Source organism: Myripristis murdjan, chromosome 17, assembly GCF_902150065.1.
Source record: "Myripristis murdjan chromosome 17, fMyrMur1.1, whole genome shotgun sequence".
NCBI classification, from domain to species: domain Eukaryota; kingdom Metazoa; phylum Chordata; class Actinopteri; order Holocentriformes; family Holocentridae; genus Myripristis; species Myripristis murdjan.
In genome coordinates, this window is record NC_043996.1 from 8297337 (window position 1) to 8317872 (window position 20536).

The 20536-nt window shown below is 39.6% G+C and overlaps 1 protein-coding gene across 2 annotated transcripts; it reads right to left on the bottom strand.

The window, feature by feature from the left end:
- Window positions 1-1020: 1020 nt before the first annotated feature.
- cop1 (COP1 E3 ubiquitin ligase) lies at window positions 1021-18987 on the bottom strand. Of its 2 annotated transcripts, none has more exons than XM_030073616.1 (20): window positions 18288-18987; window positions 18070-18129; window positions 16391-16488; window positions 14475-14539; window positions 14224-14343; window positions 13598-13666; window positions 13267-13326; window positions 12706-12785; window positions 12538-12598; window positions 11948-12062; window positions 11576-11711; window positions 9532-9675; window positions 8521-8629; window positions 8278-8359; window positions 7265-7381; window positions 5264-5381; window positions 4424-4548; window positions 3824-3984; window positions 3326-3370; window positions 1021-2247 (listed from the first exon to the last, which is right to left on the bottom strand). In XM_030073616.1, exons 1-20 carry the CDS (start codon window positions 18629-18631, stop codon window positions 2230-2232), a joined length of 2127 nt encoding a protein of 708 aa, XP_029929476.1. In that variant the 5' UTR covers window positions 18632-18987; the 3' UTR covers window positions 1021-2229. The 2 variants fall into 2 exon arrangements, with proteins under 2 accessions (XP_029929476.1, XP_029929474.1); XM_030073614.1 differs by having other exon boundaries at window positions 12529-12598.
- Between the last annotated feature and the right edge of the window lie 1549 nt (window positions 18988-20536).

The window sequence follows — 20536 nt, forward strand, 5'->3', positions numbered from 1 at the left end:
GATTTATTTGGAGGAATTATATGTGGTTTTGGAATGGCAAGTGGAAAAATTACCAGGTTGAAAATTTTGAGCAAATTTCTAATGCTTTGGAGGTGGAAGCATCCAACACATGGAGCAAACAACATTTGTTACATTTCTGAACTTGAATGACTTGAATTTGAAGTCATTTTAAGACTTATGAGTTTGTTTTGATTTGTGGGGGGCGTGAAACGTGTTAATGCCCTTGCATCCTCCTCCTCCTCCTCATCATCATTATTGTTGATGCTATTGTTTGTTGTCGTTGTAGGTTTATAGAAACATTATCATCCTATTGAGGGATGTGGATTCGGCTAATTATAGTTAAGTAAAACTAAACTAAAAACTAAAACTAGGTGTGAAAAAACAGCCTAGTGAGCTGTAATAAAAATAAAAACTAGACTAAAATAAAATACAATTATACGGAAGACGTCTTTAGTTTTAGTGTTTAGTCAAATTTGTGAACACAGCAACATGAGGAGGCGCTGTTTTTGTTGAGACTGTTAGCTGCCTTCACAAAGTGTGGCTTTGGATTGGAAGACCTACTCAGAACTTCTTAAATCTGACCCCTGACAAATACCCCTATACTGAAACTAAACTAAAAACTAAGCATTTTTAAATAATTAAACATTTAACTGAAACGAGCAAACCCACTCTGGAAACTAAACAGAATGGAAAACAAAAATTAAAGACAAATCACTGAAAAATACAAAACAATATCTCGCTTTGCATAACTTCCAGAGTGTCATGTTGTAAGGGCGACACCTAGTGGCCATCTGCTGTCTAGGCTGCTGTGAGAGCCAAACATTTTTTACAGGCTGCTGTAAATTTGCCTCACTGTGATAAACAAGATAAACAAGGCAGGACACACACTGGTACGCCCATTAACTGTGAAAAGGCTAATGGAAGTGCAACAGTAACAGTTTCAAGTTTCAAGGAAAAACATTTTAACACATACTTAACCTATGTTCTAAAAATAAGACATTTTAACAAAAATCAAACACATTTATTTTCAAATAATTTATTCAGGTATACAAATACAAAACACCTCTGTCATTTATCATAAAATAGGTAGGTCTTGGCGGTCTCTAGCAAATTCTCTCCATTCTGACTTGATGTGTCAGCGTTGCCAACGTGCATTGCCACTTCATAGGAAACATTAACAGTTTGCCTGAAGTTACACTGCAGCTCAGCTCACCTCCGATGTTTCTAACCTATGTGACAAGTCATTTGCTACCTGATCAGAAATCAATCTGGTTTCTTGTAGTTTGTCCTCATTTAAAACAGCAACAAAAAGCTCAGATCACATAAGTGGAGTCCCAGTCGGTGTGGCCGTGTAGATTGATCTTTAGATTACATGAGAATTTGTGTGATTACAGACAGACACGATGAACCTTATTTTGTTCCAATAGTGACAGAAATATCGGCACAGAGTGAAATGTCTCAGCAGTCCAATGATTTGTTGGTCTTTCTTGTGCACCGATTTCCAGTATCCTTACATTATCTTACATTCTAGACAACAAGCCAGGAAATGAACTGACGACCTGATTGACAGAATAAAATTCAAGTCTTCTTTATTATAACTGGTTTCTGCCAATCTGGAAAACACAAAGACTAAACGTGAGAAGTAAAACGAAAACAACAAAAACACAGAGGATTTTGACGGACAATTATGGGGGGGGTGGGGGCTTAAGAAGCTTTACATGAAGACATTTTTGCATTTCATTTTGTTTTGTGCTTTGGCCTTTAAAAAGGATAATGCGACATACTAGTAGCTTTTGGCTGGATGTACCCTTGAAAGCAGTAACTTGATAAAAAGGTACACGTTTTGATTTGACCTAAAATCATAAAGAGGTGCTCTATTGATATAACTTTATTCAAAAGAAACAAAAAATGCTTTCAATAGTCTTTCTTCCACTTTGTGCCAAGACTAGGTCCTTGTTTTGTTTGTTTTACTGTGAGCTGACAGTACATCTGCTCCTATTGTACTGATGCACTGGTCCAAGTCTTTTTGCTGTCCACAAGTCCATTTGTAGCTCATTAAAATCAGACGGCTTCGGTTTATTTTATCTCAGCGTCGGGCTTCCTTTAAAACTGCCGCCGGTGATGCTACTAGTCCAGCGGGCAGCCTGGGCTCTCACAGCATCAGACTGTTTCTCCACCAAACAAACAGAGGCTGAGGTTCTGCACACACTCTGGAGACCTGACGGGCCTTCAGACGAGCTCAAGTACCTGTGCGGAGAGAAAAGATAAATGTGGAAGCTGTGAGGATTATCATCTTCTTTTTGTGCTCTAAACTGCATGAGGGGTACAGCCTTTGCTCCAACATGCAAACAGTTCAGCTGCATTTGCATTGCTTAAGGTGTCTACAGGTTTCACAAATTAAATTTAGGGCATTTTAAGAGCTTATGATGCTACTTGGAAGTGAAATTAAGACTAATGAAAAGAACCAAGCAAACAAATCTGTGGATAACAGCATATTTCCAACTAAATGTTCTTAATCAAGATTTTGGTCAGTATAAGAGAAAACAGACAACTGGAAATTGTTAAAGAATGCATGCATTTTGTTTAGTAAAGCAGTTTTGCATACTGTTCCACAAGCCCTGTTCTGTATCTACGACTGGACATGCAGTCCAAAAAACCTGTCACTGCGTGGTGAAAAATTTTATTTCTAACAGTTCTATTAATCACAGTTTAATATTTCGTAAGGCCCTGAGGACTCTCAGTCTGTTTTTAAGAATCTGCTCATACCCTGACATCAGTCATTGTGTCTCCAAAGAGCTCAAACAAAACAACAATTATAGACTAGAAAAGGTCATATTTTGTAAAAGAATTATGTACATAGCTGCTAAATTGCTGTTAGAGGTACAAGTAGAGGTCAACCATCAATCTGCTGGCCCATATTGTTGACCAATACTGGCTTATCACAGATATATCAATATCAGTGTATATGTCGGTTGATATACAAACAAATGCATGTGTATCTATCTATCCATCTCTATATCTTTATCTATGTCTAGTTAGAAGTGATGAAGTATTATATTGTAAGAAAAGTACCATGAAAATCTTGTGTTTGATTGATTCAAAAACCTCCGTACATGTATCCAATAAAAGTAAAATTGAAGTAAAATGCTTAAATACTATTGTAGTCTCTGTGTATAGTAACATAAATTGTATGGAATACTGTAGCATGACTTGAATCTAAATACAGTGCCTTCACCACTCTCTACGGCTATATTTGATGCTTCCAAAAGCAACCTACGCATGTGGCTTATAGTCAAACTAAATGTTAACGATTCAAAGCACAAACCTTGATTGTTCCTTGACTGTTTGCTGCAATCAGTACATTTGACTCCTGAAAGACAAAGTACCAAAAATAAAAAGACAAACATGATTTACTGTAGTGCATGTTACTCCATGAATATTTAATTCCTAGTAAGGAAATAAAACCCTTCGTCTGACAAAAATCTCCAGTGGTATGATGTGAAATATGGACTCCATTATGAAACTTTTTTTTTTTCCTCTTAAGTTTCTTCAAGTTGGATATAAAAGCCTGTCTGAATTTCTCACAGCACAATATAACACAGGGGAGATAGCACTACATGCAACAGAATATTATTTGTGTTGGCTTGCGGGGTTGACGAGACACTTTTCCCTTTTGACAAGATGGTGTGTGTTATTTTAACATCTCCCCTCTTTAGTAAACACAGAGAGCAGTGGGAACCCTGACTTTGAGTATTCCTTAAAGTATTAACATACAATATTATATAACTACAGTATATAAATATTAATGTGAGATAAAGCTCACCCCATCAGGCAAGGCCCTCCAGCAGACAGCGCTGACAAACTCATTGGTGTCGTCTTCCTTCTTGTCCTTGTCCAGGACGCTCTTCACTGTGTCAAACTTGAACGTCAACAGTGTCTTGGAAAGGCCCTTGTAGTAAAGGTACAGCGAATTGTTCTCACTACCTGTACACACACACACACACACACACACACACAAAATGGATTGTGTTTTTTTGTTGTTGTTGTTGTTTTAAAAACAAAACTTATACATAAATACTCAATCCATTTCAGTTATGAGGAAGTGCAGATGAAGGGAATTATGTAAGGCTTTATATTTTTTAAATAGTAGAAGGGGCCTAATTTATATTTGGAATATAGCCCTGATGATTTGAGGATGCTGGTATTTGTATGTGTACAGAGAGCTGGTATTACTACATGTGAGAATAAATGAGCATAAAATCAATGAGGAAAACCAACTAATTTCACCAAAAAGATGTCCGTTTTCAGTTTTCTCCTTGAGTGGTCAGGATTTGTTTCCATATGTAATGGTGTTAACTGGTGGTGAAAAAGCATCTAGAGGAAATAGTGCATTGCAGATTCAATGACATGAGTTGATGCTTACCACACGCCACATAGTCTCCGTTGGATGCCAGGCCGACAAAGTTCTTCTCGTTGATGTGACCCTTGAAGGAGCGAAGGCAGTGGGGTTTGTTGACGTTCCACAGCTTGAGCTGACTGTCTGTCGAACTGGCACATGAAGGGTGCATACATATCAAATCAAAACATTTAAAATAATAATTTAAATTCAACTGATCAATTCGCATTCCATTTCACTTTGGTAGAACATTTAGTAGCCTATATCCTTCTAAAGGAATTAATGAATGAATAGACAACAGAACGTACGAATAGCTGTGGGAGCTACTATTCCACTTCACTCAGATTTATGAGACTCAACACTGACAGCTAGGACAAAAAGACCCAGGTAATATTTCATTCTGAGTCCAGGGTCGTGCAGAATCATGGAGTAATTTTGTCTGTTTTCAAGTGTAGCTATTTACGGCTGGAGAGTCTGGATGCCAGTGCTGATGGCAGATTGCCAGGGAAGCTACTGTTGGGAGGCTGACTGCTCCTAACTCCTAGGTGTTATGAAGTGAAAATGTCCTTCAAAAGTGAAATAGTCATGTTAAAAATGTGTAAGCCTTTATATTCTTCTATTTAGACTAAAAGGGATAGTTTGGGGGCAATACAATGAGCAGGCAGCAATCGAGGGAAGACAATCATTATTGTAACAGGATTCTTCATGGGAAATAAATGCACATGGTATGAGCAAACACTTTAAACCGAAGGAGAACATCTTATTCTTGACATAGACCGCAGTACTCTGGATTTCACAAACATTTTGGGCACATCAAAAAGATTATTATATAAAATTGCTGTTCTAATTGAGCCTGAGGTGACTTACGCAGATACAATTTCCTCTCCGTTGACAAACTTGGCGTAGGAGACAGCTTTTCTATGGCCTTTGAATACCATAATTGGCTGCTTAGTGTTGCGTAGATCATAGTAGTGGACACAGTGGTCTGTGAGCAAAACAGAAGAATACAGCACCAGATAAATTTATTTATTCAGACTGGAGGCATGGCCAAGTGGTACAACCAATGATGTTTGGGGCAGCAGAGGGGTATACAAGACAGCTCAACTTGATGTCCTTTACAGTTCGCTACTTGACTACAGACACACTGAAAAATATTTACAGTAAAGCTCAGTGTTGAATGTCAGTTATATCTTATAGCCACTGGAGGTAATTTCATTGTTGACATTCGTGGTAAAATGTGCGTTTCTAACAAACTGTGTTTTCCCACCAGTTGTGCTTTTAAATATTAGAGACCTGATGCCAGCTGGCTTCAACCCTTAATGTCTGAGCCTTCCTGCAAACATTTCAACCAACAGCTCCAAGGTCAAGGTGGTTTCCTTTCCCCAGCCCAGTGAACCTGGCGACAGTGGAGATGGGGTAAACAAGCCAGGGCACTTCAGCCGCTGGATGACGCCAGCAGTCTGTGCTGCAACTCTTGGGCTGTGCTCCGCCAATGTTAGCTACCCAAAGAACTATTTGTCTGCAAAATAGCTTAATAATATATTTTTTATTTTTCCTTAGGGAAAGCAACACATGAAATTTTTTTTGAAGCCTGGCTGGACCATCAGCGTTGGTGTAACCAGAGAGGACATTTAGTAGGACTACAAGGAAAAACAGTTGAAAAATACAGCACACTGGAGCGCTGTAGGCAGTGGTGTTAGCAAGTGCACCGCCCTTGGATCAGAACGAAACTGACACATTATGATGAGTGTTGCTGGAGAAAAACATTCAACTGTCCTTCACCTACGATTCTGGAGAGAGCCAGTTGGGTGAGCTGACTAAATTCTAGTGGGACATTTTGGCTATGATCACATTACAAGCCTTAATGCTCATTTACAATTTTCTTCTTTTTCCCTTGACTGTCCGCACTCGTTTATATGTGATCCATATCAGACATTTACATCAGGCAAATGTGCTAAACAACATGCAAAAATGTCATTTGTGCAGTAGTTCAAGCAAAAATCAAAGAAATTAAAGAAAAACAGCACTGCTGAAAACTGCATGTGTGGCCAAATGCACATATATTTTGGTGTACTCTGATTAAGGTGTGCAAAAATAAGGGAGGAAAGAACAGAAATTCAATCAAATAACCCTCTAAAGTTCATTTATCATGACTGGCGGCCAGTTAGCAAAGGAAACTGTTTTGTTATTTACCACCTTTGAAAAACACTGTGGTTCAACCAGTCTTTCAATTTGACCTGGTGCATACTATCACGCCAGCTCACATTACCTCAGGTACAGATCTTAGTCACACTGAGATCATATCTCAGTTGTGTGTGGACAGAAATTTGGCCACAAACTGGATATTGAAAGCAACATCATCAAATGCCATGGACAGCCTTTTGCACACGGATATGGTGGGCGTGCATGCATAAAAGATAATGTGTTGGAGGAGGGGGGGTTGCTAAATGTATAACAGTGCAGGGGATTTGCCTAACTTGTGCCACTGACTATCTGATAACTGAAAATCTTAGGTTTCCCTTAACTCTGGTTTGACAAACTCTGGTTTGACAAACTCAAGTCAGTCTGTCTAGTCAGTAAACCTGTTTCCTGAAATATCCCCCTGGCCTCAAACCCTGTAGTACTGATTTGTCAAAACACTGATAACTTATTCTCATAATATAAGAGGAACTAGAATAGCTCCACCACAAAACAGGCTTAAAAATTTAAAGTCTCTTCTGTACTTATACACTCATTACATGTTTGCATCAGTCACAGGTTTGTCTATAAAATTTCTAAGGAAATATTTGTTCACAACCATTTGTAAAATGAGGGCAAAGACGAGAGATACCTGATAAATTGGCCACTTGAAAATGATTTTGGCCTTACCTGCACAGCCGAAGGCCAGATGATACCTGGAGGTTGGACTGAATTTAACACAGCACACATTAGCCTTGGCCTCAATGCTCGCCACCGAGTTGTCAAGGTTTGTCGACCATAACTTCACTGAAAAACAAACACATATCAAGGCATGTGATCTGGGGAAAAAAATAAGGGTAAGTGGAAAGAAAAAAGGGCTTAAAACCTAAAACAGCTCTATGACTTAAAACCCTAAAAACATGACGAATCATGATTTCCAAAAGAAATGCAACCAGTGTATCAAGAAAAATTACATTTCTGTGCATTTGTATACCCACCAGATTACCAACCTCCTTTACCTGATACATGCCATGTGAGCAACTCATGCTGTACACTTAAAAGGCAGAATGAGTAGGATTTTCATTGCAAAAAAAAAATGTACAGACACAAAAATAATCTATTTCAATTATCACTTATGACCCACTACAAGTGTGTGATGGTGTGTGTATGCGCAGAGACCCTGCCCTCTGCCTGTATTGTCTTATTTTGCTGGGATGGGGACTCTAGGGCAGTGGGTGTGTAGCTCCCAGCCAATAACAGCACACAGTGCCAGATCGACAGCACTGCATCCAACAGGAAGCTACGAATATCGCAGATGTGGAAAAAGAAAATCTAGTGAGACGAAACGCCAAGCAGACAAGGCTCGTTCCACAATGTGAGGAAATCTGAGCGCCCAGGATGAAGAGTGCCGCCGTGTTGGCCTGTTTTGTGCTGGACAGGGAGATGCTGGCGGTTAGCTTAACCAGAAAGGAGGGGCCAAATTCAAATGTTGTGTTTGCAAACCTCAATGACAAATGCTACTCATTCTACCTTCAAAAATGATCTAATAATGTTTATGTTTGAGAACTTATGCTCACTTAAAATAAATAAATAAATAAATAAATAAATAAATACAAAGATAATTTTGCCTACATGAATAAAACAAAATTATTGACAAGGATCTGGAAATCTGCAACATTTCAAAGCCAGCATTTCCATGTTACCTTTGGCATCATCAGAACCGGAAGCTAAAAGCTTTGGATCCATCAAATTGAAGTCAACACTCCAACACCGTTTTTCATGCTCCTGAAAAGACAGCAGTATGTATCTTAGAAGGTCATATGACAAAGGGCTTTAATGCCACAGACTTAACAGTTAGTTTCTGCCTATAATTCCCATTGAGCACCAGCAATCAGCTCCTAATTTTAGTGGTGTAAAAGCCATGCTCTGGGTCCACAGCATCATACCTGGTAGACTTTCGACCTCTGGCCAGTGAATCCATCCCACAGGATGACCGTACCCTCGTAGTCACTGCTGGCCAGAAGGTTCTTGTGGTAGCTGCTCCAGCTGATACAGCTAAAATAAACAAGGTGGGGTCCATTCACTTCAGACTTCCAATGCGTCATGCCCCACATTTTAAAAAAATGTTTCATTCATTATTTCCATAGAATTTGTTGTTTGAAGGCTGTCTATCCTCCCCCAAGTACTTTTTAACATGTGAACACTGAAAACAGCGTTTGAAAATAAATGAGTTTGATTTCACTTAACAATAAATTAGGAAATGACCTGATGACTAGCTTTGCAAGGCAGAACAAATCTTATTTATAGAAAACCAAAAGCGTTTTCAGTGTTTCCTCCAATTATTTGCAGCTGTGGCGCTTAGAGGGATAATTCTAGTTTTATCACATATCTGTTACTGCTTGAGTTTTAAGTTATGTTTCAAGTTAAGGTTGTCCTGCTAAAAATGTTTTTAATCATAATAAAATCATTACTTATAAAACAGTTGGCTAAACACATCACAGTTTTAGATGATGGGAAAAGTAGATTACGACGCAAATTTTTATTTCGCATTTTCTCCAGCAGTAATGTTAAGTTCTTTGCCGCTGAGAATACTGACTAAGAAGTGCACAGAGATGTCTGAATTCAATGGTCAAAATTCCCAGGGCGAAGACCAGTAGTATTCATAAACCTGTTTCATTACTATACAGTTTTTATGCAGGCCCACACAACATAGTAGTAGGCTTGTAAATCAAAATGGAATACGAGTAAATAACGTTATTGTTCAATGATATCAAGGTTGTAAAATTTGTGCACAACATGTGTCCTACAAATGTAGAAGTTGGCTCAACCTTAAACAATATCATAGTGTCCAAATACCTTTTAACAGATTTTAGAATGTGATCAGAAATGCTGTGCCCACTGCATTGCGGGACGGTCAGTAAGTACGGAAAGATGTCACACCAGAGTGTGTCCTGTACCTGATTTTGGAGTTGCAGGTCATTTCATTGACAGGGTAGTGGATGTCCACCGCATCCTGGATCACTGTGCCGTACTCAAACACTTTGATCTTCTTAGTTACGCCAGCAATGGCAAAGTAGTCACAGTCACGGTCAAACTCAATACTGAAACACAGAGGTGGGAACACACTCACAGTGAGTGGATAGACCAAGATTTTAGACGTACAGAGATACATTTGTTGGGTATAAAGTAGCCAATGTTATCAAAATATATCTACATTAAATCCTCCACCACGGTATTTTAGAATATGTATTAGAGCAGTGTTACTCATTGTGCAGCTCGCGAGCCGCATGCGACTCGCCAAGCTTTAACTGGTGGCTTGCATGGCAGCCAGTGATTTATATGGTAATGCAGCCAATACACATAATTCACAAAAAAAAAATATATATATTCAAACAGTGTTGGGCAGTAGCAACGTTACAAGTAGCAACGTTACTAGTTTACATTTGTCAGTAGCGTGGTCATAGCATCGCTGATTTCATAGCATCGCTGATTTCCAAATCAAACAGCTTTTAAGTAGTGAAACTATTTTACTGATCAAATAGCGCGGTAGCGTCCACAGAAGCTACATTTTCCCAGGCATTTCTCAACCTTAAACGCAATGGAGCTTTTGCTGCGGTTTGACATCTGACATAGATTGAGACCAGCAGGTGACATCACCGTCGCTCCCGGACCTGTAGGTCTAGCCGACAGCCGCTCTTCTGTTTGACGTCGCGTACCTGTCCTACCTGTCTGCTGTAGCGGGACACGAACACGCGTGTCGCGTGAACAAGCAGCTGCTGTAAGAAAGATCAGGATGCCTAGCCTCCATATCCACTAATAAGGAAAAAACTTTGAAACACAGAGGCAGAAACTACATGCACACACAGGTGCGCGCGCGCGCACACACACACACTAACATATATCCACACGTCCCCCACATTAATATATATGCACTACCTGCTTTGTGTTATTATGTGAAACATTTTTGTTTTTGTTGCCATGGTTTGTAGCAGTAAAAGCAGAGAGAGCTCAGTTTCATCAATTATTAACTATTGAAATGAAATTTTTTTGCCTGACTTTCTATTTGACTGACAGTTTTATTGATCACTAAGATAGCACTGACTTGGAATGAAGTTGGTTCGATGTTTTTTAAAAAAAAAAAAAAAAAAAAAAAAAAAAAAAAAAAAAAGTAGCTTTAATGTAAGATGCCAATGCGCATCTTGACTTAATCATAACTGTTGCTTTTGGTGTTTTGTAGCAAAAGCGGCTCTCCTGTCGACTTTGTCCTGCCAGTGTGGCTCTCATGAAAATATAGTGAGGATCACTGTAATAGAGTATAGGTTTTCTAACTTTTTCATCTTCTAGACTCACAAAGTTGAATTTCAATAAGCCACAGACCCCCATTTGAAGTGATTCTGCCCTATAGTAACCCATGCCCTACAGTTACCCATTTTACCCAAGAGATATTTTTGTTTCTGTTAAGTATTAAATGCTTGTGAAAGGTGTCTAAACCCAACAATCTGATGTCGATCAAGCATCACTCATCTGGCATTTAACTATGCCATGTTGTTTTTGTTGTTGTTAATTGTCTGGCAATTTTCTTGTATGTTTTCTGATTTTGGCAAGTATTTCTCCCCTCATGTTCCGGTAATCTCACTGTAATCAAATTACAGAGAAATTAAACTATTCCTCATTTTGCTGAAGATCCCCTGGAAGCCCCTCAAAGACCCATGGGGGTTCCCAGACTGCCCTTTGAAAACCATTGTGTCAGAGAATCATTTCCCCAGCACATGACAAAATACTTTTGTACAAATCATGCACGTTCTTAATAGAACAGCATCTATTTAATACAAAGTTAAATGCCCATTAATTTCTTCTTCTGTATAGGTTTATCACACTATTGGACTAGACACACTCACTACTGAGCCTTTAAGACTGATGCAGGCCAGAAAATTGATATGAGAGCTCTGCCTTCTTCTTTCATGACGGGCTGATGTGTGGTATTCAGGTCTGACTGCATACCTGGAAACAATACTGGAGCCGTTATAGAGGTCGCTGGCGTAGGAGAGGGTGGCCATCGGCCGAACAGAGTTGTAGCGGGTGAACTTGGACAGACACTCCATAAAGTCATCCAGCTGGTTCAGGTTCCTGCCTTCCTCTGAACACAATACACCACACACACACCATTAAAATACCGCTTACAAGGATAAGTCCAAAGGGGGGGTTGCGAGGAGCGAGAGGGAAGTTAAAAGCCAAACTAACTGTGTACTTTATGCTAAAGGTGAGTGGAAATTTCACTTCGCTATAATGTAGCACTATAACGTTAATATTCATTCATACATTCATTTTGAGACAGTAGTATGATTATTGTAAATATAGACCGCCGCATAGTACCTGTGATGCGGGACATTTTGTTGGAGAAGTAGCACTGCTCCAGATCCTCAAAGTGAGCAGTCAGCCTCTTCCTCCTTGATGCAAGGGTGCTGTTGTACCATGTCTGTCTCTTGCCCTGGCAAAGATATTTCCAATTTATAACATAAAACAATCTCTAAGTATGTCTATTCATGCATGGAGCTCAGCTAAACCGCCCCTCACAAATCAAATCCCTCATCTATCTATCTATATCTATACGTGTAGATAGATAGATGTCTGATATTAGTGATTCCACAGTAGTAAATGTCAAATTATCAAATTCTGTTACCAAAAAAAAGTACAGGAACTTTTTCTCCCATTTTTATAAAGTAAGCAGGGAGCAAATGGTGCAAAAACTGAAGGCCTCCATGTATATAACTTTTATTTGCATTTAAGTCACTGTCAGTGACTCAAAGCCAATAAGATGACCGCTAAAAACGAGAGATGTGATTTCAAACAGGGCAAGAAAATAATGAAACGGGGAAAAACAAGGAAAGGCCAAAAAAACAGATGATATAATGATGATAAATGTGATAAAGTGTGAAGGTCATATCTGTGATTACCTGACTTACCTGGGCCGTTCCAAACCCTGGAGGCTGGCTGTACTCTGGTGGGTCAATAATACTACTACTGCTACTCAAAAACAAACAAACAAACAAATCATTTTATTATTAAATTTGAAGTATATGTTTTTGGGCATTTCTTTTGCCAGTTCTGCTGTACAGAGAGATCCGACGTACCTGGGTGCCGGTGAGGGAGCCTCAACATTAGGCACTGTGCACTCTGCCTCCATCAATGGCGAGTACAGCCCGCTCATCTCCTAGGAAGAAGGAAAACAAAACAAACAAACAAACAAACATTTGCTTTAAAACCAGTTCTGGTAAATTCTACAGGGAAGTAACTGATATTTGAATTCCACAAGACAGATAACATCCTGAAGGTGATCATACAGTGCATAATTTCTGAAAACAGAGACAGGAAACAAGAAAAGGGATTGCGGATATCAAAGTCCAAGTTTTGACAAAATATTCGATCAAAGTCCACATGTCCTAGCAGCATCTTAACATATGACTGTGCTGTCAAATTGTTAAAATCTTGTCCTCCCGGCTCCCGCCAAACCTTCACACTGGAAATGTGTGACTGTCAGCTGTTGAAAACAAAAGCTGCAACTAGAACACTGAAGCTGTCTCAAGTCTAAGAATGGCAGAAAATGTGTCACAACCATGAGTAAATGTGAAAGTGGTTTTGCTCATAAATCTTCAGTCTACTTAAAAGGGTAGAGAGAGGTGCTGTTATTTTACCTCAACACGCTTGATGTCCTCTTCAAGAAAGCTGAGCTCTTTCTGTAGCTGCTCTAGTTGCTGATGATGAGAGGACACAAACAAAATAAAGATCAGTAGATTTGTATGCAGACCATGTGTAAGGCACATGCAGTGGCAGGGCAAAAAAGGTTATGTGTAGTACCTATATCTGGCAGGATATGCACATACATGCTGAATATCAGCTTTCATAAGGCAAGAAAAAAACAGCATATCAGAATTTTTTTTAAAAAGGGAGACTTCAAGGGATCACCATGTTTAAGGAAATAAAGCTCAATGTAGGTCTAACAGCAAGACAAAAACAGCAAGGTACCTCTCTCTTGTTCCTCCTGGCTTCTTTCAGGAACTCCATGAGGATCTGCCTCTGCGCTGCTTGGGATTCCTTAGTGGACAGACAGACATGGTCCATAATCTAACTATTACAAGTGAAGCCGTGGAATGTGCATGCCTGAGTAAGATAACTATTTATAGTCCATAATGTGAAATCTTTGTAGAACACAGACGTTCTGCTGCCTCTCCATGTTCACATGACTTGTTTGGAAAAGGTAAATGATAGAAATAAGCTAGTTGACACACTTAATTTATCAAGTCATCACACTCATCTTGTCCCTCCAACAGCAAAATTTCAATATCAATACTGGTGGCACTTTTGATGCCTGTCTGATTGTGGAACCCTCTAACATTTCCTGATGTGAGGCCCTGTTAATAGTAACAATAAGGGAAGGTCATTCCAACTTGGGTGGTACCAAATAGTCACACCAAGATGCCTGGAAATGTGGTTCTCAGTCCGTTTCAAAGCAAACTGTAGTGGTGTTTGTCTGCAATGAGAGCGTAATCTGCTAGTGAGTAGTATGAGATGACTTCTGTTTATAAGCAATAAAGTAAACTCTTCCAATATAATTTGTGTGATTACTTCCTTACACTTGAATTCTTACTTACCGCCTCTAGCTGCTTCTTTCTCTGCACCAGGAGCTCTAGCATCAGGTTGACGTTAGCCAGGTCCAAGTTGTCCTGGTCTGGACTCATCACGTCCTGAAAAAGCTGCCACCTGGATCCATTCTAGGGGTGGGAGACACGAGTCATAAAACACACTTTCCCAATAGAGTGACAGTAAGAATCAGACAGTTGTCACAGACTTTGGGAGAAACGGTGACTACAGAAACTAGGCAAATGTCCATTGTTGTACTCACAGGATGGTCCAGTTTTAGTCTCTTCTCCTCTGACCTCTGTTTCTGTTTGAGGATCAGTTCATTCACTGAAACACAACACGAGGTGGGTGGGGGAGGAAGCAAACAATAGAAGGGAAGAGCTTAGTAAGTAAAGTGTGATAGAAACATTGTCAGAGTAAGAGACTGCAACCTCTGTAAATATCAGCACACGATGAGCCGGGCAGGGCAAGATGAAAGGAAGCTTGCCAGTACATTAGAACAGACACAATCATATCAAGAAGGTCGGAAAATCAAATGATCTTTGCTACTGTTCTGCTATTAAAAAAACTACATGTTTTCTTTCCTGTTGTAGACATACTGTTGTACTGTACAACCCCGGAAACACACACAGCAGATAGTTTAAGATTGCACTTTATTGATCTCTAGGGTAATTTCTTCACCCTTCCGCTATCTTTCAGGTCTTTGAACATAACGTAATTCTGTAACCTGACTGGACACACACTGAAGTCCATGAAAGGTTTGAACTTTATGCTAATGGTCTTTAAATGCAGTAGCAAGGTGAAAACTCTAAGCGGTGTCTGACATCCAAGGCAGTGCCGCTTTGAAATCTGGTGTCACATCTCTCCATAAGAAAACAATGGCACTACTGGTGCAAAGGGGTTTTGCCAGTGATCATGTGTTGTACATTCACGTATGTTAACAGCCGTGGAAAACAGAGACAATAGCTCCCTAAGAAGAACTTGAGAGCTCTTCTCAAGTTTGCCAACAAGTACCTTAATGATCCCCAAAACCTCCAAAAGAAATATTCTATGGATGGATGAGACTAAACTTAGATGACATGGGCCCTGTTATGACTGGTGAAAAGGAAACAGAGCATTCCACAGTAAGAGCCTCAAACCAAGAGTCTACTGTGGTTTTGCTTGTGTGATGGTTTCGGGATGCTTTGCTGCCTCAGGCCTGGAAGAAATGCCATCATTGATGGAATCATCAATTCTGCTCTGTATCAGACACTTATTCTAAAGGAGAATGTCAGGTCATCCCTCTGTCAGCTGAAAAGCAGTTGAGTCATGCAGCAAGACAATGATCCAAAACAAACAAGCATGCCGGTGTCAGAATGGTTGAGAAGAAACAGATTTATTACTCCTTGAAAAACTGTTCATGAACTACAAGATGTTACTAAGCGTAAAGGGACAGTCTTTTTTAAAAAAAAAAAAATTATCTATGTGAAATAAGTTTACATTATGCGCTTGTTTTGTTCACCCTGATTCTCTTTATCTAATATTAGACTTTTGTTGGAGAAACACTTAAGAGTCAAAAATATGCCATAATAGTAAAAAGGGGGCAAATATTTTTCATGGCACTGTATATCCTCTGGAACCAAATGACTTAATAAAACATCTTTTATACAAGGACGTCTCTGATGTATGATGTATGATGAGTTTATACTTACTTATGCGTTGTTTAAACATGTTTAAACAACTGTTTAGTCTACAACTAAAGTAAGGTAAGTAAAGCAGGTCACAGCACAGATAATATAATAGGGATTACCTTTAAAAGACATGCTTGTCTCACTGCCAAGCAGTGTTAAAGTATTTCATCCAATGCACCTACTTGAGATGCATTTAGCGCAAATTAACTAGGATGAGTGTTTGTTTTATCATCTTTATTGCTGACCTGTTAGTACAGTGTCTGTGCACCACAATATCAGACAAGTATGGCAAATGACATCAGATCCCATGACCAGTGCTGTGACAGCAATTACCTTTCAGAACTGTTGTTTTTCAGTAATCAAGGGAAGACGAAGCAACAAAGAAATAAAGCAATAAATGGAAACTGAGCTAGACGGCAAGGTCGCTGCATTCTAAACCCTTGGGGTCCATCGTATCAGGCTGCTGCAAATCAATTCAACCTTCTAAATGGAAAGACCTTGGACCTACCAAGAAAGTTTGGGTAGAGCTGATCCACATTGTCGATAATATAGTTACACTTGGGACATCTGTTGCTGTCCTCCAGACTCTGACGGATGCACTTGAAGCTGTAGGGAGGGACAACAGAGTCATGTTAATGCCAGAAATGTCAGTTTTTTCCCCAAGAAAATGGTACTGAATGGAAAAACTGAAAAACTATTCTAGCCAACAGCACATCTGCTACTGCACTAGAAAAATGACAGCACTGCAACATATAAGTTAGGAGTGATCAAGTTGCTGGGTGAGTGCTGAAATGATTCTGCAAATAACACCACGCAGAAATGTGTTAGAATCTCCTTGCACCCTTTTGATATGGCTTAATTCAAGGCATGCATCAACGCTGTATTTGTTTATCAACCAGCCTACGCACAAACATGCCAACCAGGCCTTTTCATATACTCCTCATATCTGGCTTTCTGGAATATTTATGCAAGATTTTCAAACCAAATCATCAAACACAAGTGGCTGATAAGATTGCAAAGGAAAGTAAAGAATAATACACAGCACATAATAATACACTGCACACAGCTGATCACTTAAGCTGAAGTGGAGCAGAGAGGTAGGCTTTTTGAGGAGTTACATTAGCTGCTGAAAAAAACTGGCATAAAGCTGAAAAGGTGACATAGCTGTCCCTGAATGTATGACCCGTAAGCAGACCGGTGAGTGATGCAGACAACAGTACTGGGTGACGTATTAATGTCTTCTTGGAATCATGATAGGAGCTAGATATTGTCTGGGATTTCAGATATTATAATATTGCAATACGGCATAAGTGATGTCTTTTCCTGGTTTTAAAGGCTGCACTGCAGTAAAGAAATACAATTTTCTGAACTTATTAGACTGTTGGACTGCTGTTCTATTATTTGTCTCTACCTTGTTGGTCATCATATCCATGTTGCTGATGACTGTTCGGCAAAAAATCTCTTGTGTTTAAGTATCTTACAAAAGCACCAACAGTCATCCCTACAATATCATCACAACACCAATAGAGGCGTTTGGTCAAAGATATTGTGAGATTTTGTTTTGTCCATATCCATACTGTTAATGGGGACAAGTGGGTAAACATAAAATTAACATGAAGATATGTCTTCAATGTCTGGACACATTTTGTTTACATCTGTGTTTCTCTGGGGTCTGTTTGACTCCAGATTTTTATTTTTTTTAGCTGTATAAAATATATAGGAGCTATCAAAATTTTACACAAATTTGCTTTAGATGTTTTGGATGACACTGAGGAACTTTAACCTTCAAAAAAACCCTGTCTGCTTTAGGGCCCTAACCAAACATAACCACACCTGTAGTGGTGCGAGACCTGGTCCAGTTCATGTAACATTTCAGAAGGAAAAACATGATTCCCACAATAACTGTGATGTATGGCAGAGAGAGATTATGTGTTATTTATAGGATTATATAAGTTGTCAACACACAAACTACCTAACACATAGTCAGGTAGTAGTTTTTCCCTTATGACACTTGAGAAACAATTATTATTATTATCATTTTCTAGAGGTTTAAATTGCTAGGTTCAAATTGACCCCAACTACTGAAAAAAAAAAAAGTTAGTAAATTTGAAGGTTACAAGTGGTTTAATTGCAAAACAATGCTGGAAATCACCTTCAAAACAGTTAACACTGGCAAGCAGCACTTACCAAAAACTGTGCCCACACTTGGTCATATGTGCCTCCTCTATCATTTCGAAGCAAATGGGACTAGAGGAGGGGGATATAAAACCATGTTAATTGCAAGTCAACATCCAGCTTTCATAGTGCTACAGTTGACTAACATTAGCCTTATGCCACAACGCACAGTGATGAACAGCATTTAGTCAGCAGCACAGTCTTCCACAGGCATGCTAGGGAAAACTAACCAGACAAAATCGTTGCTTTTATCCTCGTAGGAATTCAAGAGGCCGTTGTAGAGGGGTGCTTGGTGGAGGGACCTCTTTCTGCTGGTGGCTGAGGAGGACGCAGAGGGTCTGCTCAGCGAGGCAAACCCGCCCCTGGACGACTGCACAGCGGCCAAGGCTGGCACCGACAAGCTGCCCTCTCCGGCTGCTGCCAGTGTCCGAGAGGGCACAACATTTCCAGAGCTGTTCCCGTTGCCAGTGGCGTTGCTCCCACTGCCACCGTTGGTGCTTGCAGTGCTACTGCTACTTGTGCTGGGCACTGAACTCGCCCCACCGGCGCTTTGCTGTGGCCGGTTGCTTGACATAATTCAACCCCTGGTCCAAGAAAGTCCTCAAAATCCGCCGCACTGCCGTTCAAAGCATCCGGACTGTGCTGCTATTTGACTACTTTAGCAGGCTGTCTGGCTAGCTGGCTAGCTTGTATGCTAGCATCCTGAGAGAAAGCAACAGCGTCCAAACGTCCAGCGTATTTCGTGTTAGCCCGCTGGTGCCCGCCTCGCTTCAGTCACTGACGGTCTGTTTAAAACTCTGTTTTACAAAGTCCAAAATGACAAGACATTTGAAATGGATAAGAAAATAATCCCAACTGCGTTGTCCAAGAGATTAGCCGGCTAGCTTCGCTTAGCTAGTTAGCAACAGAGAGGAATCTGTCTTAAGTTTCCTCGATTACCCAGGTGCTTCAATGTTGCCTCCCGCCTGAGAAGTAGCGCCTCCTAACGACTAGGAGTTTAACTGCCATAGTGGAAATTACCACACTACATACAGGCAGTTGCCCAGTTTGACTGCGGCTTATTGCTTATGTCAATAGGCTATTATTTCATTGAAATCAGAATGAATTTTAGCTTTACTTAGCTTAATGTCAACTAGGTTCAACTGATGAAAGTCAATAGTTTTTGTACCAAAGTTGCATGTGCATGCCAAATACTGATCTCTTTCCACACCATGGGACACTAAAACTCTCAACCAAAACCCCAGATAACACAACAGCAATAATAAATAATAAATAAATAAAACATTTTAATGTGTGGGGATGCAATGTCACATTAGAGTCAGTTCAAGTAAAGGGCTCTTCACAGTCAACCACTGTAGTACTGATTAATAGCCTAATAAAATACATATGTAATCACACAAACTCAGTCATATCTACCATACTGGGGGCAGAAGACAATGGTCGGACCACACAAAGTTTTATAAGAAACCTATACTGGCCTTGATATATCAGCAAAGCAATTAGTATAATCCTAAAGTCAACAGAAAAGACACCAATAGTGACAAAAAAAAAAAAGACGCATGTCACTGCAAAAGTAAAAATCCCCAAAGGTATATTCTAGGAACATAAAGCATGCTAAAGGCACTATAAACTGTCTATTGCATGCCACAGAAAACATTATTAGTCTCTTCTGGAGTATCCTAGGACTGTTGTAGCGAATTTCCATCAGTCAAATTTATTCTGTCAAACAAAGAAATGCATTGTCTCTCTTCATGGTGGTCATTTTCATTTTTCAGATGGCACTGCCTTTACATCAAAAGCAGTCAGGTGGGCGGGGTGACATCCACAATGAGCGGCCAATGGCCAAGCCAAGAAAAACAGTGTCTTGTCATTCAACCATCCACCTGCAGCTTTGCAAATAAAACCTAAGGAGCATTAACTTATTCACAGTCACATTTTATCCAGCCTGCTACTTGCTTTTCCATTTTTACCTCCACTTGGACAAATAAGGGTCTTCCATGTAGGCACGCACAACATGGATTTTCCCATGTTTGTGTTTGTGGAAGAAGTTTATACGTATCATTATGGAGCTCAGTTAGGATATAAAATAAGTTTTTCAGCAAGAGGAAAATTACTGGATACATCGAAGAGTAAATTAATTTGCCTGAAGAGGACCACCATGTAAAATGTTTTCTTCTGTATTTCTTCTGCTCAGTTGAGTGCTATGCTTTTTTTTTTTTTTTTTTTTTTTTTTTTTTTTTTGCTTATTCAAAACACTGTACTCAGGACCATCTGAGGGGAAAATGTCTTTGTTTGTATGAGAAGTTAGAAAAAAAGTTCAAAGGAATTGATTTACATGGGTAAGAAAGAGAATTTGGATGAAAAAGTTTTTTATGAGCTTCAAAACTTGCTTTATTCTCTTCGAAAGAGAAGTATCCCCCCCATGTGTGTGTGTGTGTGTGTGTGTGTGTGTGTGTGTGTGTGTGTGTGTGTGTGTGTG

Excerpts from the sequence above, each read along its gene's own strand:
- cop1 (XM_030073614.1), bottom strand. The coding sequence starts at position 18,631 with ATGTCAAGCAACCGGCCACAGCAAAGCGCCGGTGGGGCGAGTTCAGTG. Across the intron at positions 14,540-16,390 it reads GCTCTACCCAAACTTTCTTG|TGAATGAACTGATCCTCAAA; the intron begins GTAGGTCCAAGG and ends GTTGTGTTTCAG. Across the intron at positions 11,712-11,947 it reads CAAAATGTCCCGCATCACAG|AGGAAGGCAGGAACCTGAAC; the intron begins GTACTATGCGGC and ends TATTGTGTTCAG.